This window comes from Leptonychotes weddellii, chromosome 9, assembly GCF_054177405.1.
Source record: "Leptonychotes weddellii isolate Sample4059 chromosome 9, ASM5417740v2, whole genome shotgun sequence".
Lineage (NCBI taxonomy): Eukaryota > Metazoa > Chordata > Mammalia > Carnivora > Phocidae > Leptonychotes > Leptonychotes weddellii.
This window is the reverse complement of record NC_138377.1, coordinates 42939119-42958511: the sequence shown is the minus strand read 5'-3', so window position 1 is coordinate 42958511 and position 19393 is coordinate 42939119. Positions and strand designations below refer to the sequence as shown.

Sequence of the window (19393 nt, the reverse complement as noted above, 5' to 3'; positions counted from 1 at the left end):
GATAGCATGGTCATGGAGTATAGAAAAAAAACCTGTGATTATGGATGTCTGGGGGCATGGGAGAGCTTCCAAAAGAGAATAGGTGTTTTAATTGAGCTTCACTGAACACACACACATACACACACACACACAGAATCAACTGAAAATGGGTCCTCGGATGTTCAGAATTCTTAATATAAGTCCTAAGAAATCAACGTGTTTGTTTGGTGATACGTGCTGGGTGATTTTGGTAATTTACTAAAGTATTCTGGGATTTATTCCTTTCATTTTGGAGGGGGTTGGCAAGTGATCTCAAATATCCAGTGTCTCAATTCTATCTATTTATAACTCTCAAATACAGGGGAAGAATCCACCATTTTGACACCTGGAAGTGATTTTTTTAAATACCACGTGGTAACCTGTAACAGAAACCATAGCACCACTGGAACTTTCTTACACTGAAATGAACCCTATCACCAAAGTTGGCAGAAGGGTAACTCAAGTTAAGGAGGAAGCACAGCCACCATATCCAGGTACCTTGATAACCAAATTATTTCCTCCTCCAACTTTTGGACTTTCCCATGTATCCTATTCATCAGGAATCACTTCTAGTAGAGCTTATCTGAGCTCTGCCTCAGAACTGGCTGATGAGGTTATTGGGCAAGAAATTACCAGTAGGTCGTGGTGCGCCAGCCTTGACAACTTTTTCCTCACACTCAGCTATGTGTCTGTTTTTTATTTTCTGTGTTTCCAAGAGAAGAGAGGTCTACATCTCTGTCCCTTCCATTTTAAATGAGTGAATAAGTGTCCAGAATATATAAAAGATCTCTTACAACTCAACAATAAAGGAGAAATAACCCAACTAAAAATCGCAAAGGATTTGAATAGACATTTCTCTAAAAAAGATACAAAAACAGCCAATAAGCACATGAAAAGATGTTTAATATCACTAGTCATGAGAGAACTGCAAATCAAAACCATATGAGCCCTCCCTTTGCAACCATTAAGATGGCTCTAGACAAAAAGACAGATAATAACAAGTGTTGGTGAAAATATGGAGAAATTAGAACCTTCATCTATTGCTGGTAGGAATGTAAGATGGTGCAGCCTCTTTGGAAATCAAGAATCAAGGATGTTATCGATGCCAGCAGCATGAATTTTCTCTTTGGTTTGATGGTTTTTAAAATTAATGCAAAATATTTATGTGTTGATTTGCCAGTTAACACCAATATCTACTATTATGTTTCATATGTACATAACGGGACCTCACTATCAACTCAAATTTTTTCACAACACTTTTATATGCAGTGACCAGAGCAATCAGAAATCCATGTCCTAAGTCTAGGTGTAAAGGTGCTACTTTTGAACACTAACAGAATGGTAGTTACACTCAGTACCCTTGCTTATCATGCTTGTTGAAGCCAGCCTGGAAATTTAGTGCTTATCCAAATTTCTGTATTTCCATACCTCTTGTTTCTCAAAGTAGAAAGTAGAGAAAATTTTATTTAATACTGAACAATATTTTAGCTCCACTAATGGCAGATTTGCTTCCACAATGGCAGAAGGTAGCCGGATAACATGAGTTGAATGTAAACATCAAGCTTCTTCACACTGTATTGATTGTGTGCTGAAAGCTCTTTATCATATTTCCTTGCTAACTCTGGGCCAGATGATTGATGGTCAATGAAATCAGTAACAACGGCTTGTTAAAAGCACCACAGATTTATCTGCACCATGTAAGATTTATTAGATTGGATGGGAGTCCGATTTTACGTTTGATTTGATGTGACTGATGCTCTTGGGATCCCATTTCATATATGTAGGAGTGGGACAGCAGAGGCAACACCATTTTATCATGTTATCCATTTTATCGTGAACTGGTGTGTCTGGGTGATGGCAGAAACATCAGCAGAAGCACTGTGTAATGTACTACACATATCCATAGGAAAATCAGCTGTTGGTTGTTTGTAGCGATGATAAGAAATTACAGTACAGACAATAAAAATTGGTAGATTATATTATAGAGTTATTTCCCTTTGGCTTTGGGTGAGTTGTAATTGTAGTTGAGCCTGTATATGTTTGACCTTCCAAGCATTTGCTCCCTACAAAATCAAAAAGCCTATGAAGAAGAGCTGACTTAGGTAGAAAATGTTTGATACCCTATATTCACATTTACTTCCCTCTGCAACCTGCTTTTTCAGAGATTCGATAATGTCTTAGGCTGATGTACAGCATGGGTCAGAGCAACAGGGCCCTCTCCCCGGCTTTTCCTGGAGCATGGGAGAGAGAAGTAAGTATTTGGTATCCAACAGTTGCTTCTTAAAATGCAAGCTGCAAGCAAAGTAAGAATAAAGAGAGGACGAACAAAAATCTCAATAAAGCGGAATTGATACTATCTGGCTGGAAAGTCAGCTTCACATGAATAAATCAGCAGTAGATGAGAATTAACCATCTATGTGTACTGGCTAATGACAGAAGGTGGCTATTCCCACACCAAAGAACAATGTTTAGCATTCTCCTTCCAAAGCTAATTCTTTAAGGAACAGTTTCTTCTTTGAGCAGAGCTCTGAGTATAAAACACACAGTTCTGGTTCTATGCAAGGCTTATGAAAAACAAACTTTATTTGGCAGTGCTTAAACCCATTCTTAAACAATAGGCTTTTCCAATTCACATATTCCTTTTTGTATTTATGGAAAAGGCGGGCCAGGCATATATTCTTGAAAAGGAATGTATGTATTTTCTTTTAACCACCTCAGCAAAAGGCCCAAGAAAAAAATGGAAAGTAAACAGAACAGATACTTTTTTATGGGTTTCAACATATTTTTGTGCTTTCCAAGATAGACTTATAAATGTTTTAGATCTGCAGAAATAAAGATGCTGAAAATGCAAAAGAAAACCCTCAACCTAAACTTTTATGTCATTTCTTTTTTTTTTTTTTTTTTTTGAAGATTTTATTTATTTATTTTGAGAGAGAGAGAATGAGAGAGAGCACATGAGAGGGGTTAGGGTCAGAGGGAGAAGCAGACTCCCTGCCGAGCAGGGAGCCCGATGCGGGACTCCATCCCGGGACTCCAGGATCATGACCTGAGCCGAAGGCAGTCGCTTAACCAACTGAGCCACCCAGGCACCCTTTTATGTCATTTCTGTCTATAAATTTTAAGATGGTGATTTTGTTACAAGAGGACAATAAATCAATGGCTGAGCTGATAGAACCACACTGCGTATCTGCTGCTTGACAGGCTCTGACAAGGAGGCAGGACAGACCCCTCCCAAGGGAATCTGCCCTACCCTGTGTGCCTCCGAGGATCTGGTCTATGGAATATTCAACCTACTTGTCTTTCACTTCCTTCTGCCCCATATTTTCCTCTTTAAATTTGTTTTGTCACAAGGAAACTTAGGGGACAAATGACTTAATTTTTCAGTAATTTTCATGCATGAGAACTAATGGAACTCAGTTTACTTGTTATGCCATTATAATTTATAGGACCATAAAACGGTGCTTTCTAGGTCATGCATTTCCTGTGATGATCAGACAGTAGGACAGAATAGCGGTTCAATCTGTGAACTCTGGAGTCAGACAGCCTGGATTCAAACCTTGGCTCTGCCTCTTACAACCAGTATGACTTTACGATCTGTCTGCGCCCCAGTTTTCTCAGGAATATGTGTGAATTCTGAAGATTAAATGAGAAAGTGCCTGGAAACAGCTTAGAACAGTTCCTGGCATGTAGTAAGTTCTCAGTAAGTTTTTAACAAAAGTATAAAATTGAAGGCTTTCAAATTTAACCATTATTATCAGGCTAATATGAGAAATTTAAAATAGTGGACTATTTGCTAATCATTAATCTTCTTACTGACTCTTTTCTTCATTAAACCTTTTCAAACATCTACTAAGAGCATTAATGGAGGAAACAAAGGTAGATAAGAAATAATCTATGACTTTGAGTTCGTAGGGTCCAGTGGAAGATTCTAACATATGCAATTATAGTACAGTGGGGGACGCTCAGTGTTGAAACTCAGAGATGGGAGCTAAGGAGATGGGTGGACAGAAGATAGAAGAGAGTTTGGGAACACATTGTGAAAGGGAATGGGACTGAGAATGACCTGCTCTGTTTCAGATATTCAGGTGCAAGGAATTGAGACCATGGGTAGGTGAGTCTTTAGGGACAGGCATGTTGAGGAAGAGGGAAAAGTCAGTGATGCTTATTTATTCATGACTAGAAACTCAAGACAAGTGTTCTTGATTTGTCAGCATAAAATGAGTGAGTCAAAATGAAGAAAACTCTCTTTCTACAGTTAAGAAAAAAATGTGTCTCTCATTCAACCCAGCTGGGGTGGAGTGCCGCTGGTGCAGGAGTGACTATGGGGGAACAGGGAGCAGCACTCAGCTTTCCGATGGCAGGCTGGTCTGCTGCGAGGCTGGTGAGGTTGGCTCAGTTGATCTGAAGGTCTAGTTTAAGAAAATGCTGGAGGGCAGGGCTGGTGGACAGGGAGAGGGCTCCGTGGGGAACCTGGAAGGCCATGCAGGTCAAGAAAGAAGAGGTAACTTAGACAGGCAGATGGAACTATGGCTGGATCCGTGGCCAAAATGCTGCACCATAAGCCACACAAGTTAAAAAGATGGCAAAGCCAGGGCTAAACCAAAGTGAAGTGTAATTGTGATGATTTCCCTGATGATGTGTCAAGTGCATTCTGGGCATTCTGCTTGGGTTTTTCTGAATAATGTCACTCTGAGATAGTTCTCAGTTTAAGACAAGGTTAAGGTTGGGAAGAAATTGCTTGCGAGAACACCCCGGAGAAGTGTTTTTGGCTTTGAGATGTCTTTTGGGGGACATTAGACATGCTGCTGACAAAACCTGGATCGTCTCTAATAATCTAGGTACACTACTGGGGGCCATTTTATCACTAACTCTTCTTCCAAGGTTACAAACTGACTCCAGATGTCATTTTGAAAATATTAGCAAAGCCTGGAATGTAACAGGCAAAGCACTGCTCTTTTAACTTTCATAAATTGTTGTGATATGCTGTCACAGGAGCACCTGTAGAGTTTTAACCTTCAAGCTAAATCATCTTTTTTGTTTTAATAAGTAGTTTAAAAACAATCTATTTCTATCTACCACAATTTAATGGCAAACCCAATCAAATAAGTCATTTGGCATCATGTACACAATGCCTAAAAATAGTCAAAAATGGATCAAAGCAGTTAATTCTAATTTATTACATTAGTATTACTGATGCTTAAACTATTTTTTCAGTTATTTACAATAAAATGGGAAGCAACATATATTGAACATATGCATATAAACACTACAAAACTTGTATTAATTGCTTTTACCTCTATTTTTGGCTTTAATATTCAAAGAATAACAAATTTAACTTTTAATACTTGTTTTAAGGATTAACATAAGATTTAAAGATAGTCTTATTTGGGACAGTTATCCACAGGCTGGAGTTTTATAGTCTACTCCATACACCAGAAATTAAGAATGCTTACTTTCTTACTGACTTATTAGCTAATCATTGCCTAAAATAGTGTTTCCCAAACTCATTTAGCACTAAAAAAAAAGTTTCTACAACTTAAGTGTCCATCAGCAGATGAATGGATAAAGAAAATTTGGTACACACACACACACACAGAGGAATATTATTCAGCCATAAATTTTAAAGAATTTCCTTTAAATTCTGCCTTTTGCAACATCATGGATGGACCTGGAGGGCATTATGCTAAGTAAAATAAGTCAGAGAAAGACCAAAACTATATGTTCTCACTTACATGTGGAATCTAAAAAAGCTGAACCCAAAGAAATAGAGAATAGAATGGTGGTTGTCCGGGGCTGAGGATTGGGGAAATGGAAGATGTTGGTCAAAGAGTACAAATTTCCAGCTGTAAGATGAATAAGTTCTAGAGATCTAATATACAACATGGTGACTATAATTTACAACACACTTTTATATACTTGAAAGTTAGGAGTGTAATTCTTAAAAGTTATCTCCACACACATACAAAAAAGGTAATTATGTGAGGGGATGGAGGTGCTAACAAGCCTTATTGTGGCAATCATTTCACAATATACACACGTATCAAATCATCACTTTGTACACCTTTAACTTACATATGTTATATGTCAGTGATATCTCAATAAAGCTAGGGAAAAATGAGAAAATAAATAAATAAATAATAGTTTCCAAAGTCAAGTAAGTTTAGAAAATTCTAGATTAAATCAAGCAGGTTTCTTTGCTGCAGAATGGACCAGTACATTGATATAATAATGTACAATGTGAACCACCAGGAACAGGTTTAGAGTGGAGAGTTACAAAATTATTTAAGTATGGAAACTTCGTGGGAACACAGTTTGAGAAATTCTGACCTAGGGAACAGGTCAAAGCAAGATGTATGTCTTCAGAGGTTTCCTGCCTTTGAAAACAAATAAAATTGATTATTGGCCGAAGTTTGACTTCAGAACCTCCCTGTCCAGACTATTGCTCAATAAGCTAGTACAGGACACACTGTTAGTGAACAGGTAAACAGCATTAGATTAAATATCATATGATTTCTGCTTCACTGAATTGAAACTGCTTTCCATTTGTTTTTTGTTTTTTGGGGGGTTTTTTTGGCATCAGAATGCAGCCTTCTAAGTATAGTATTCTAGAGACAATATCTAGAATGAATATCTTCAAATACAAATGTTCACATGTGTTAATTCATATGCTTTTATAAGTGAGGACCTCTCAGTTGAAAGTAGCCGATACAAACTAGCTAAAGCAAAAAAGGTGGGGATGTTTATTGACTCGAGTAACTCAAAAGGCAGGAGGGGGTAGCTGGCCTCACTCATGATGGGTTCCAGAGGCTCAAATACTGTTCTCAGAATTCTCTCTCCATTTCTCAGCTCTGTATTTCTGCGGGTTGCCTTATTTTCTTCTACTGGTGTAGTGGTAGGAGGAAGCGGCATGGACACAGAGAGCTCCTGGCTTCTATTATTCCAACTGCAGCACACCCAGAGGAAAGCAAGACTCCTCTGTCCCTGAGTCGTATATATAAACCTCAGAAAAAAGACTCGGATTGGACTGGCTTGAGTTACGTGCTAATCTTTAAAATTAATCACTTTGGCCAGAGGGATAGGGTATGACAATTGGCCAGGCCTATGTCCCATGCCCTCCCGCTTGGCTAGGTAAGGCAGGGCGCTGGATTGGCAGCCCACCAGAATCACAGGGACTGGGCAGAGGCAGGAATATGGTGGGGAGGGAAACATTTAACTAGAGCAAGAAGAGCACTGCTGGTATGAAGCCAAAAGACAAAAAACACAAAACATTGAACTCCATGGTTACTAACGCTCTTCTTTCCTTCTAATAAACAGATAATATTACTGACAGGAAGCTATGCGGTTTTATTTTTCTCCCACTCCCAGCCCAACCACATGATTTCGTACCCAAAGTGAATACGAAATCATGTTATGACACCTTCTGTCCTCCTTCCTCCACTCAAACATAAGCAAAATGAGGGACTGCTTTGCTCTGACATGACCACGTTCACCAGAGTATGCGACAGAGATAACAACACAAACCACTTGGTGCTGGAGCATTGCTAGGGAGAGCAAGCACTGAGCTCCAGCTCTCAGTGTTCTCTATACTTTTCTGTCCTTTTTTTCATCATCATCAACTCTATTGCTTCACTGTCAAAGCAGCTCAAGAAATTAGTGCTGTGGCTAAAACACGGAAGATCCAAGTAGAGCAAAAGGGCTTTCTTCTGCACCCAGCATGGCTTCCTCTGAGACCGTACCAGAGTGCTGGTCAGTGCCTCCCTGCCCCCGCTGCTCTCTGAAGCATTCTGCCTGGAGCTTTTCTCGAGCTGAACAGTAAACTGGGAGCCAGGTGTTGTACCAAGTGACTCTGTCCCTCAGGACTGGGACTGGGGGGAGGGGAGTGAGGCACTCTCAGATGTGGAATTTAAGGGAGTGCCAAAAACCTCAGGAATCAACATCAATACTATTTTAATGTGGTATTTTTTAAAAACAAAAATCAATGCAAAGATTCTATGAGGAACAAAGGTTAATATTTTAAACAAAGATGGGACCGATATTATTGATTTTTCCTTTTGACTCAGGGTCCAATATGGCTCAGCATGGCACTCTTAGTGATCTTGCCTTTATTTAAAATGTTGACATTTTGTTGATCATGGATTTCTTGCATTCATTTTTATTTTTTAAGATATTGCATTACAGTATTTTTTTATCTTGATTACTGAGTTTTGGTGCCCCGTTAAGTTTTGCCCCTGAGGTGAGTGCCTCACCTGTCTCAACCTAGTCTACATCCACCTCACCAAAGGGGTGGGGTCATGGCCCAGACAGTCATCAGTCATTACCTGACGCAAGCTGAGCCAATCAGATTCTTTCTCTAAAGTTGAAAATGTGAAGAGACACTTTAGTTAGATGACAGTGGACACTTGCACTGAAATGTCATGCTGTCTTGGGGCTGGAAGAGTCCGTCAGGTCTTTTGCAGGCCAAAGAGGCCCATTGCAAGAGATAGAAGCACAGGTAAGAGAGTTAAACATGTGGCACATTGTATTATTTGTTCAAAATATTCTCTAGCCCCCACTACAGGGTCCTTATCTGGTGCCTCTCTCTGTGGGAAGAGTGTATTCCTTGCATCACGGAGGCATGGCCACATGACTTATTCTAGCCAATCAATATAAGCAGAAATGACACACCACATCTGAATAGAAACTTGAAGTACCATTGAGTAGTTCTGTTTTGTTCTCCTCCCTCTATCATAAGGTTGGCATGTTCCAAACATGCTCTTTCAGCTGAAGTTCAAGAATAGGAAGATGTGGAGAAGGGCCACAGCTGATTCTCAGTGGGCATTGAGGGGAGTGAGAAATTACTTACTGTTGTAATTCACTGAGATTAGGAAATTGTTACTGTAGCATAACTTAGTCCAACCTGACTGATAACAGAAAATAAACTTAGTTTCTAGCTTTCCAGTTCCGCTTTCCTTGAGAGTTGATTTGTTTCATTCCCCACGAAATCCTCTGGGATCACTTGAGTGGGTTTTCTGTTCCTTATAACCAAGAGTCCCTGATAAAATTGATAACAATATTATTTAGAACTATCTTGTTCTTACTTTTTTACCATGTAATGGGTTCTATCCTCAATAACAGGTAGCTATGATAACTTTCTCTTTATGCAAACTGTGACTTGACCTGAAATTTCAATTAATAGCATCGTTTCATGGTATATACGGGAAGAACAATTTCTGCTGCTTCAGAGGGATATAACACTGTCTTCCCTGGAGAATCTGAAAAAACTGAGTGATATCAACTAGCATTTTAGCATCACTACTGAAAAACAAAATGCCTTTGTTTAATATATAAATAAATCTTTGTGTAGTGTTTTTATTCCATGAGCTTACTTCAACTGAATATTCTCTGGACTCATGAGGCTGTGGCTCACCCTTCTGGGGCACCTTCAAGAGTAGCCTTTTACTGCACTCTGTGCTCTGAAAGGAGCAAGCAAAATATCCCATAAAAGAGGTTCTATGAAATAATTGTTGACTAGTGAGACAACTTCTGTTTTATATAAAGCTTTCTCTTGTGCCAAACTGAAATGAGTATGTTACACACATTTAAATTATTTTTTCAAAATATTTCCACAAATACAGATTTGTGTGTAGGAAGAATGGAAGTCAGTGGCAGCCATCAGGTCTGGAATGGGATCCCCTGTCATCTAGCTCTTTCTATTATGCCTCAGTACAAAGAGGAACAACTGACTCCTCTGATACATTCTCCTTAATATTTGTACCACCGTGCACAGAATGTTCTGACTGTACCAGATGTAAATTTAAAAAATATAAAAAAACCCATGAAGATCTGCTACCTGTTATATTTATCATAGGAACATCTAGATTATATTGTGTTTACTGCTGATAGTTAACCAAATACCATTTTGGTTACATTAAATAACACTTTGCTACACAGATATTTGATAAGATACCAACATATTACAAAGCAGATATTTTTTTCAGAATGCTTTGAAAATGAAAGCATAACTGATAAAGTTTATTTTAAAATGTTGCTGGGGCACCTGGGTGGCTCAGTTGGTTGAGCGTCTGACTCTTGGTTTAGGCTCAGGTCATGATCTCAGGGTCGTGGCACTGGGTCCTGCCAGGGGTGCTGCATTCAGGGTGGGAGTCGGCTTGTCCCTCTCCCTCCCCCGCTGCTTCCCACCCCCACTCCCACATCCTAGCTCTTCCTCTAAAATAAATAAATAAAATCTTTAAAAAATAAAATGTTCCTTAAATTGCAAATCTTCTAAGAGAAATAACATTTGAGACAAGATTCAGAGTGGTTAGTACAGAAAGGAAAAGAAAATCTTTGCTCAATAGCACAAATACAACAGAATGGTTTCAAATGTACTGATTCAGAGATTGATAAAACACACCAGGAATTTAAGGATAATGTTAGATTTAGAAATGTGAATTGCTAAAATTACAGAATAGTAATAATGGTTCCAATTGCCTATTTGAAAGTATCTACAAAATGATTTTTTTTTGGTAGCAATTCTTTATACCAAACTAAATTGGATAAAGGAATATAGCAAGTGCTCCTACTAAATGAAAACTGTTACCAGGTATTTGTCTTATATGGCTACTTGATGCAGTATTACTTTTCATGGATTTTGAAAGTCATATATGTGTAAGAAGTATTTTAATTTGGTCAACTGACAACTAGTGAATTTCAACCAGTTGTTTTTAAAACCTCTTTAAAAATAAATTTCAGCCATTTTGTCTTAAATGTGTAAGATGATGACTTAGAGCTCGAGGGAAATACTTATTCACAGAATTTTTTATCCCTAGAAATAACTAATTAATATGGTAGAACATTAATGAAAACTTTCAGGTCTAGTAATAATGTGTGTTGATAACTTACTGCCCAACTTTGGGGAAACTACTTCATGTAATTCTTTGCTCTCTTATGTTTTGAAGGGCATAGAAATTCTGGCCCATGAGCTGTTGTGGAAACAGAACATAAATAGACTATATGAGAAAATCCAGCGTTAACACATTAACTACTTTATTAAGAAGATAAGATGGGGGAGCAATATTTGTTGTTCACCTAAGACAGTAAGCAAATGTTAAAATCTCTCATCTTTCTGCCTTATTTTTTTTTGGCAGTTTAATAATTCTGATATTGACTGAACAAAAATTATACCTATTCACTATTTTGGAAAAAGTGTGCAAAAGATCAGAGAAGAAATGTTTTTTTTTTTTTTCAACAAACCAACCTTCCTTTTCTAGCTTACTTATGTCATGTCTCAAGGGCTTTGACATTATTGGTTTTTTAACAGACATCCAAATTTCAACCCAGTCCACACCAGTGTCCACTCACAATTTCCATTACCCATAAAATCAACGATTTAACATTTCAAATCTATACAGGGCTTGACAAAGATTAAAAGGTTGCTTTTGGTTTTAATGGAAAACGTATAGACTCTTCACAGAAAAATTATGCTGTGGTTTGACCATCCTAATTAATGTGTGACTCTTAAGTTCTTTTTTCAGTCAGGGTGATTAATTTCTTAGTTCCAAGGATAGTTTTGAAAGGTAACTTAACATAGGCTATAGTTAGCAGTTTAAGAGTGAAATCATAACATGAAGGAAAAAATTGGCCATGAACTCAAGTTTTGAAAACTTTCAAAATAAAATATCATTTAAAAAAAGTTAAATTGAAATTGCTTCAAAAATAGATGCATATGCCTAGTAGGGCTCAAATTTGTGCTGACTTAAATTTCCATCAGTATGAATAAGATTTAATAGGTTATATGTGAGAACCCAAATAACCATAAACACGGGTCACATTCAATTAAGACTGAATTGAGAAAACCTCGATTGCTGAAAAAAGGTGATATCTTATTTCTTTTCTTGCTGTAAATAAAATATCAATGTTCCAGCCTGAACCCCATGGTCTCTCTCAGAGACTAGCCTTTCTAGTCTCCAAGAAATGCTGGGAAACCCTTAGTGGGGCATAGCTGAGGCCTGAACACCATCTTTACCGCCCTACCTGATCCTTGGGCTTGCAACTCAATGATGTGAAGAAAATCTCCACAATAATCCTGAATCGCTGCCTTACCCTTTGCATCCCAACCAAGCAAATTATTTAAAAATTACAAGTGAAATTTATACACATCTCCTCAAGAGTGGTTCCCTTCCTTCTAAGCAGGGTGGGCATAACATTATAAAGATCTTTTTCCTCATGAAGTTTATTTTCTAGTATGTGTGGAGAGGAGCAATAGATAAATACAAAAGTAACATGATAATTAAAATACATAGCATGCCACTTAGGGGTGTCTGAGACTAGAGGCAGCAACTGTGTTCAGAAGGGTCTCACTGCAAAGGTGACATCTGAGCAACAATCTAAGGAGGCAAGAGAGTGAGCCATTCGAATACAAGGTATTTATTGGGTTAGGCTGTCCCAAGCGTAAAGAACATCCAATGCAAAGGCCCGGGGGCCGGAAGGTGTCTGATGTTGGTTGAGGGACAGTGCAGCTGGAGCAAAGGGAATGAGTGGGACGAAATGAGGTCGATGAGGCCAAACGTGAACAGGTCAAGCAGGTCCTAGTGGACCATTCTAGGGACCGTCTAAGAAATGTGGGGGACAATTGGAGGATTCTGAGCAGAGGAGTGGCTTACCTAAACGTTGTTAAAGGCACTCTTCTTGAAGCTGGCTTTGGTGGAGGCGCCATCAAAAGAGACCAGAAAGGTAAATCTGGTGGTAACAGGTGCCTCAAAGCTTTCAAAGACAACTACTGAAAGAGGAAAAGGGTTGAATCCTGGACAAATTCGTGTGTGGTGGTTGGGAGGATGGGGTTACCCTGGGATACACATCTGCCTAGCTTTCAGGCCTAGACCACACAGAAACCTCTGGCCTGCTACTTCAGCCCCAGGTCCCTAGCCCCGGGGGGTGGGGGTGTGTGTGGTCAGGACCCGCAGCCATCAAGCCTTGTTGCCGTGGCGACCACAGGATTCTTTTTTCCTCGGCTGCACCACCTCCGCCACCTGGGAGCAAAGCACCCGGTCCCGCATCCGCTCCAGCGCGGACTCCGGGTCTGGGCCAGGGCGGACTCATCAGTATTCCACCCGCGGAGTTCTCCCCGCCCCCGCCGCGAGTCACAGCGCCCGCCTACCCCGCAGCTCCAGCCTTTGGCGTTTCGCGCCGCCCCACCGTCCCCACTTCGTCCCTGGGGACCGCAGCCGGATCTGCCCTGGAGCGTTCCTGGCAGCCCCAGGCGCTGGCGTGCCTCTGCCCAGCTCCGCAGCGCTTTCCACTACCCCGGCGGCGACCGCAGGCTGCGCCTCCGCCGCGGAGCGGGGACGCCCCGTGCTAGGCAGTGCTCCCGGGGAGACCGGTTCTCAGGCATCCCCGCAACAACTCTCTGGGGATATTCAACTCCCCTGCCCTCGGTTTAAGGTCCCCCTGCGCTTCTGCAGTGCACCAGACGGGGGAAGCAGATACAGGAGAACCTGCATTGCACCCCCACTGGGATGCACTGTGCGCAATAGGGAGACCGTCTGCTGCAAAACCGGAGGATCGGAGGCGAGGGGAGTTAGGGGTGGGTTTTCTTAGGACTCACCTTGTGCAGTTTCCACATGGCCCCCAGAGCTTTGACTTCATGGCTGGAGTGTTTGCCCTCCTCCAAGCACTGGTAGCACACAGGCATCTTGCACTGCACGCAATACATGCTGTGGTTCTCCAGCTCGTGGTCTGTGCAGGTGGAGACCTTGCGCGGGCTAAGTCGCCGGCTCACGCGGCCCTGGGCCGGGGGTACCAGGCGGTGCTTGGCTAGGGGCCCTCGGGGCGGGTGGCAGCGCAGGCGGCACGGATCGCAGTAGAAGACATCGCACTGTTCGCACATGACGGTGGCCTCCTTAGGCGCCTTCTCGCAGAGCTGGCACTTGAGGGCTGCGGCTTTGCTCTGCTGGTAGCGGTCAATTACCCCTTCCAGGACGCGGTTCTTGGGGAAGCCGCGGAGCCCCCGGTCATCCAGTATGAGGCTGCGGTGGCACTGGGGGCAGGTGATACAGGAGTTGCGGGGCACCGGGGCCAAGGCCGGTGACAGGTGGGTGGCCGGTGGCGGCATAGCGGGGGGGAACACGCGGACGCCATTGGGGGACTTCTGGCACGGGGTAGTGGGGGCACTGGCGAAACCCCCGTAGGAACCATAGCCGCTGTCCGCTTCGCTGTACAGGCTCATCTTGTCCAGGTCCAGATAGTCATAGTCGGAGACCCCGGAGCCCGAGGCCCGACGGCTCTGGGGGGACTCAGACTCCGGGGTCTGTACCAGGATGTTGCGGGCGCACGCTTGACATAAATTGTGAGAGCAGGGCAGGATGATGGGCTCCCGATAGAAGGAGCCGCACACAGGGCATTTTAACTCTTCTTCCATCTCTTCCATGAGGACCGGGCTGGGAGCGAAGCCGCGGCAGCTGCAACGGGTGCCTGAGCTGGCGAAGCGGTCGACCGTCCTGTCGTCTCCAGCACCTTGGCCAGCGGCGGCGGCGGTGGCGCCTTCCCGCGTCGCTTAGGCGCCGACTCCCTGTGAGGCGCTCTGTCTCCGAGCCACTCTCTCTGTGAGCCACGGGACCGCGACGCCGCGCGCCAGCCCGGGACCGCCCCCCTTCGAGTCCCGCCCTACCCTGTAAACAGCGGCCCATTGGCCGGCGGCGAGAGGGCGAAGCTCTCATTGGCCACACGCCCCGTCCTTCTCCTCTCTTCTGCAGGCCACAGCGGGTTTGGTAGCGGACTCTGAGGATAAGCGAGTCTTCGCTCCCGGCTGCTCGATCTCGGGAGGGGGCCGGCGTGCGGAGGCGAGGGACCGGGAAGGAGGAATTAGGCGGGATGACTCATCCCTCGCCCCGCTTCCTTCCGACCTCCGGTGCAGTCACCCAGGAGCGGGGGGCGTGAGAAACTCCTCCCCGCAGCGAGTAGGCCGGCGGAGGGGGCTGGTGCTTCTCGCCAACTGTCTGCGTTTGGCTTCCAGCTCTGGTCTCCGCACCGACCTACCACGGGCGAGGGCCGCGCGCCTGCGAGACCCCCCTTCTCCTTCCGCTGCTGGCAGCTTGGGCTGGCGCCTCACCCAGGCCTCGGTTTATGTGCCGCAGCCGGGCTTCTTTCCCCTCCAGGAAAGCGGAGCAGCCCGCCCCGGGCGCTCCCCACTCCTGGGAGTCTGGCGCGCCGGGCATTAAGTCCCAGGAAGAGCCTCTTTGCTTCTTTCACCCTCAGTCCCTCGGGTCTAAGAGGGGATTAATAATACCAATTTCTTAGTGTTGCTGTAGATTGAAGCTAGGTGACCGATGTAAAGGTTCAGTATATTAGTTAAAATCTCTGCCCCTTAATTTCCCGCTTTAAATTCAGGCTCGGCCCAGAGGCTTTCTCATGGCGCGGTGTGAACCTTATGGTGTGAACGTGCCTCTCTCCCCTCTTCACTCTCCCTTCCTCCCAAAGCTGTGCTGTCACCCTACTCTCAGCACCTGGCTGAGCTTTCGCGAGGCCAGCAGTACCTTTGGCTCAATACGGTTGCCTATTTCTCAGTGCCCACAGTTTAGTAAACTAGCTGCAGATGAATCACTGTGTCACTGCGGAGTCTCAGTGTTTGAATCCAAACAGCATTATTCAGTGTCACGTGGCACAGCTTCAGAATGGTGTTTTTTTTTCCTGTTTCCTCCAGTGAAGTGCGTGGGGTGATGGTGCTGGTGGAGGGGTGCAGGTAGAGGGATGGGGGCGAGATCTAGTGTTAGTCCTCATATATTAAGCACCCTTCTTCTCTGTCTCTAAATATTGATGAAAATATCTTGTCCTGTCCCTTGCCCACAGAATTGTTGACTTGATGATGTAGGAGGAGGAGGAACTCCCTCCCCGCCCCCCCCCAAAAAGAAAGAAAAATCTTTGAGTCAAGTGACAGTGACATTCTGAGATAGCAGCTTATTTGAAATAGTACATGACTGCTTTTTGCTGAGTGATTCATAAATAAATGGCAAAAACTCTTTCCAAGGTCTAAGAAATCTTCCATTTTTCATCTTCCAAAAAAGAGATAACTTGATTATATGCAGCAACATTTACAATTTAAAAGCATTTTATTGCCCAGTAAAAAATGACCCATAATGCTGCCCTTGGAGAAATAGTCCAATAAACTAGATTATCTTTCCAAAACCTTCCTCAGTTGCAATGAAAACAGCACTTGATTATTGTTGGGGGGGCGGTTCTCATTGTTATTTAAAGTTATGCTAACCACAAATGCTATATGATTTCTTTTTAATCTGGTTTTTAACTAGCTAAGTCCAGAGCATCCAAAGGCATATGTACTCTGTTTACAGCCATATAATTTCTTCATGTGGACTTGGAACATTATCTGTATCTGCAGGATGTATCCAATTTATGGGTCCCAAGAGAATTCGCTAATACCAAATAGTTAGTTGTTGAGAAACTGTTAGAAAAAATTGTCAGTACCACGCATAATTTAATATATAAAAATACATAAAAATCCTTTCCAGGATTTTTGTATGCATTTGGCTGAAAGTCACAGTAGCCTTGGGCCAGGGCTATGGACATTTCAAAGTGAGCAGCAAATATTCTCTTTATGAGTTTGACTTTGTTTATCATAGTATACCATCTGCTATAGATTCAATGTGTCTCCCCAAAATTCATATCTTGAAATCCTAACCCTCAAGGTATTAGGAGGTGGGGCCTTTGGGAGGTGATTGGGCCATGAGGGCAGAGCCTTCATGAACGGGGTCAATGCATTTATAAGAGTGGCCCAAGAAGCCTCCTTTGCCCCCTTCCACCCTGTGAGGTTACCATGAGAAGCCACAGTCAATGACGAAGCAGACCCTCACCACATGGCAAACCTGTGACACCCTGATCTTGTAATCCTCAGCGTCTAGAATGGGAGAAATAAATTTCTATTGTTTATAAGCTACCCAGTCTGTGATATTTTGTCTTAGCAGCCCAAACAGAAAAAGACACCATCTGAGAGGGCTGCTTATTAGCAGAAAACATATCCTTAGTTAAAAATAAAGAATAATCTTAGGGAATGTCTGCTGTGTAATACACTGTTGGTTTCACAGAGACTCAACAGAATACAGATTTATAATATAACCAATACATGAAGAATGACCTATTATGAAATATATTGAGGTGATTTATTTGTTAGATCTATTTGGCCAGGAATTAGCTAAATCAATCCCAAGAGAGCTCTTAAAATGACTGTCATTTGTTAAGTGTTCATTCTGTTTTAGGCAGTGGGTTTATTTATTTACATGGATTACCTAGTTCAATCCCTGTGATAACAAAAAGAGGTGGGCAGCCTTGGTGGTATAGTGGTTAGCATAGCTGCCTTCCAAAAAGACGTGGGCATAATTATCCTCATTTTAAAGATGAGTAGATAAATAAAGTACTCAAGGTCAAATACTGGTGAGGCTGGGATTTGAATCCAGGCACATGTAATTTTGCTTCCTTGTTTGTTCATTCATTCATTCATTCATTCACTCATTCATTTGACAAATGCCGAGTTTTCTCTCTGTCAAGCTCTGTGTATAAGAAATACTCAAGGGGCGCCTGGGTGGCTCAGTTGGTTGGGTGACTGCCTTCGGCTTGGGTCATGATCTCAGGGTCCTGGGATCGAGCCCCGCATCGGGTTCCCTGCTCAGCAGGAAGCCTGCTTCTCCCTCTCCCACTCCCCCTGCTTGTGTTCCCTCTCTCACTGTCTCTCTCTCTGTCAAATAAATAAAATCTTTAAAAAAAAAAAAAAGAAATACTCAAAATGATCTTTGTTAACTTCTATGTTATTCTGTTTACCTTCCCTGAGAGTTTATGGTTTTTCTTGAATTCATTTCTCTAAAAAGTTTTTTGTAAACTTTTGAAGATTTCCTCCTCATGCTGCACTATGTGGTCATAATGTACATTAAAGTCCTCCAATGAGTTGGGTTTAAAGGGAAATAAAAATCTGAATGTAACTGATGGTATCATAGAAATACGGTAGGGAATATCTTCCTTCTTCCAGCTGGTGATCAGCCAGTGCCCGGAAGCATGAGGATTCAGAGCCCTGTAATTTTATCACTCCTGGGGTGACTGCAGATGTTCTCATTTGTGTAAAGTGCTTTATTATCCTCTAAAACTTACTCAACTATGCACCCAAATGATGTTTTTTTAAAAAAGATTTTATTTAGTTATTTGAGAGAGTGGGCACGCACAAGCTGGGGGGTGGGGAGTGGTTGAGGAAGAAGGAGAAGCTGACTCCCTGCTGAGCAGGGAGCTCTACACACCCCAATCCTAGGACCCATCCTTTTCTTTTTCACACAATAGTAAATAAATATGTGCATTATGAGACCTGCAAAAGGAAATATAATTATTGACATAATGGAAAGCACAATAGAACTCACAATTAACAAACACTGGGAAAATACTATGTGAAATGCTATGACAACAAAATTTAAAGCCTAAAGGAAATGAATACATTTTCAGTCAAAAATATTTTAACTTGGGGCGCCTGGGTGGCTCAGTCGTTGAGCGTCTGCCTTCGGCTCAGGTCATGATCCCGGGGTCCTGGGATCGAGCCCCACATCGGGCTCTCTGCTCCGCGGGAAGCCTGCTTCTCCCTCTCCCACTCCCCCTGCTTGTGTTCCCTCTCTCCCTGTGTCTCTCTCTGTCAAAATAAAATAAATAAAATCTTTAAAAATATATATTTTAACTTAATTAATCTTTCAAATCTAGCATCGACATAGCATTAGATTTCTTTACTGGTGCCCAACTAAATATTCTCAGAATTGGATACCTTTATATTTTTATGGAAAATGAAGTTTTGGCTCTTTGTCAGTAGGTCAAGGTTGATTTTTTCCTCATACAGAGCACTGAACAGTCAAGGATATTAAATCAAGCTCTTAAATTAATGGATTCCATGTAAGTTATACAGTCTTAATTTTGTACTTGTAAATAGCACTACATAGGTTCTCTACCTATAATACTCCAAGAAGTAAGGTAGCACAGGTGTTTAAAAGGAACATTTTTAAACAATCAGTTAATTTACTGTGTAAAATTGCTGTAAAGGACAATGTATACAGATTTTTGTTCAAATATTCTATTGTAAACTTGTTAAGACTGTTATGTTTCTTTTTTTTTTTTTTTTTAAAGATTTTATTTATTTATCTGAGAGAGAGAATGGGAGACAGAGAGCATGAGAGGGGGAGGATCAGAGGGAGAAGCAGACTCCCCGCTGAGCAGGGAGCCCGATGCGGGACTCGATCCCGGGTCTCCAGGATCATGACCTGAGCCGAAGGCAGTCGCTTAACCAACTGAGCCACCCAGGCGCCCGGGACTGTTATGTTTCTATTGCTTTTGTATGGAATGACATTGCAAAAGTTTCTTCAAAAAA

At 42.3% G+C, this 19393-nt stretch overlaps 1 protein-coding gene across 11 annotated transcripts in view; it reads right to left on the bottom strand.

The window, feature by feature from the left end:
- Positions 1-14755, bottom strand: part of TRIM9 (tripartite motif containing 9) — a 109735-nt gene extending 94980 nt beyond the window's left edge. For 4 of the 11 annotated variants that reach the window (XM_081830521.1, XM_081830526.1, XM_081830525.1 and 1 more), the window contains exon 1: positions 13601-14754. In XM_081830521.1, the coding sequence (XP_081686647.1) occupies positions 13601-14422 (822 nt within the window). In that variant the 5' untranslated portion in view covers positions 14423-14754. Of the gene's footprint in view, positions 1-13600 lie in introns of all 11 variants that reach the window. The other 7 variants (XM_081830529.1, XM_081830531.1, XM_081830530.1 and 4 more) reach the window with 4 other exon arrangements.
- Positions 14756-19393: the final 4638 nt, after the last annotated feature.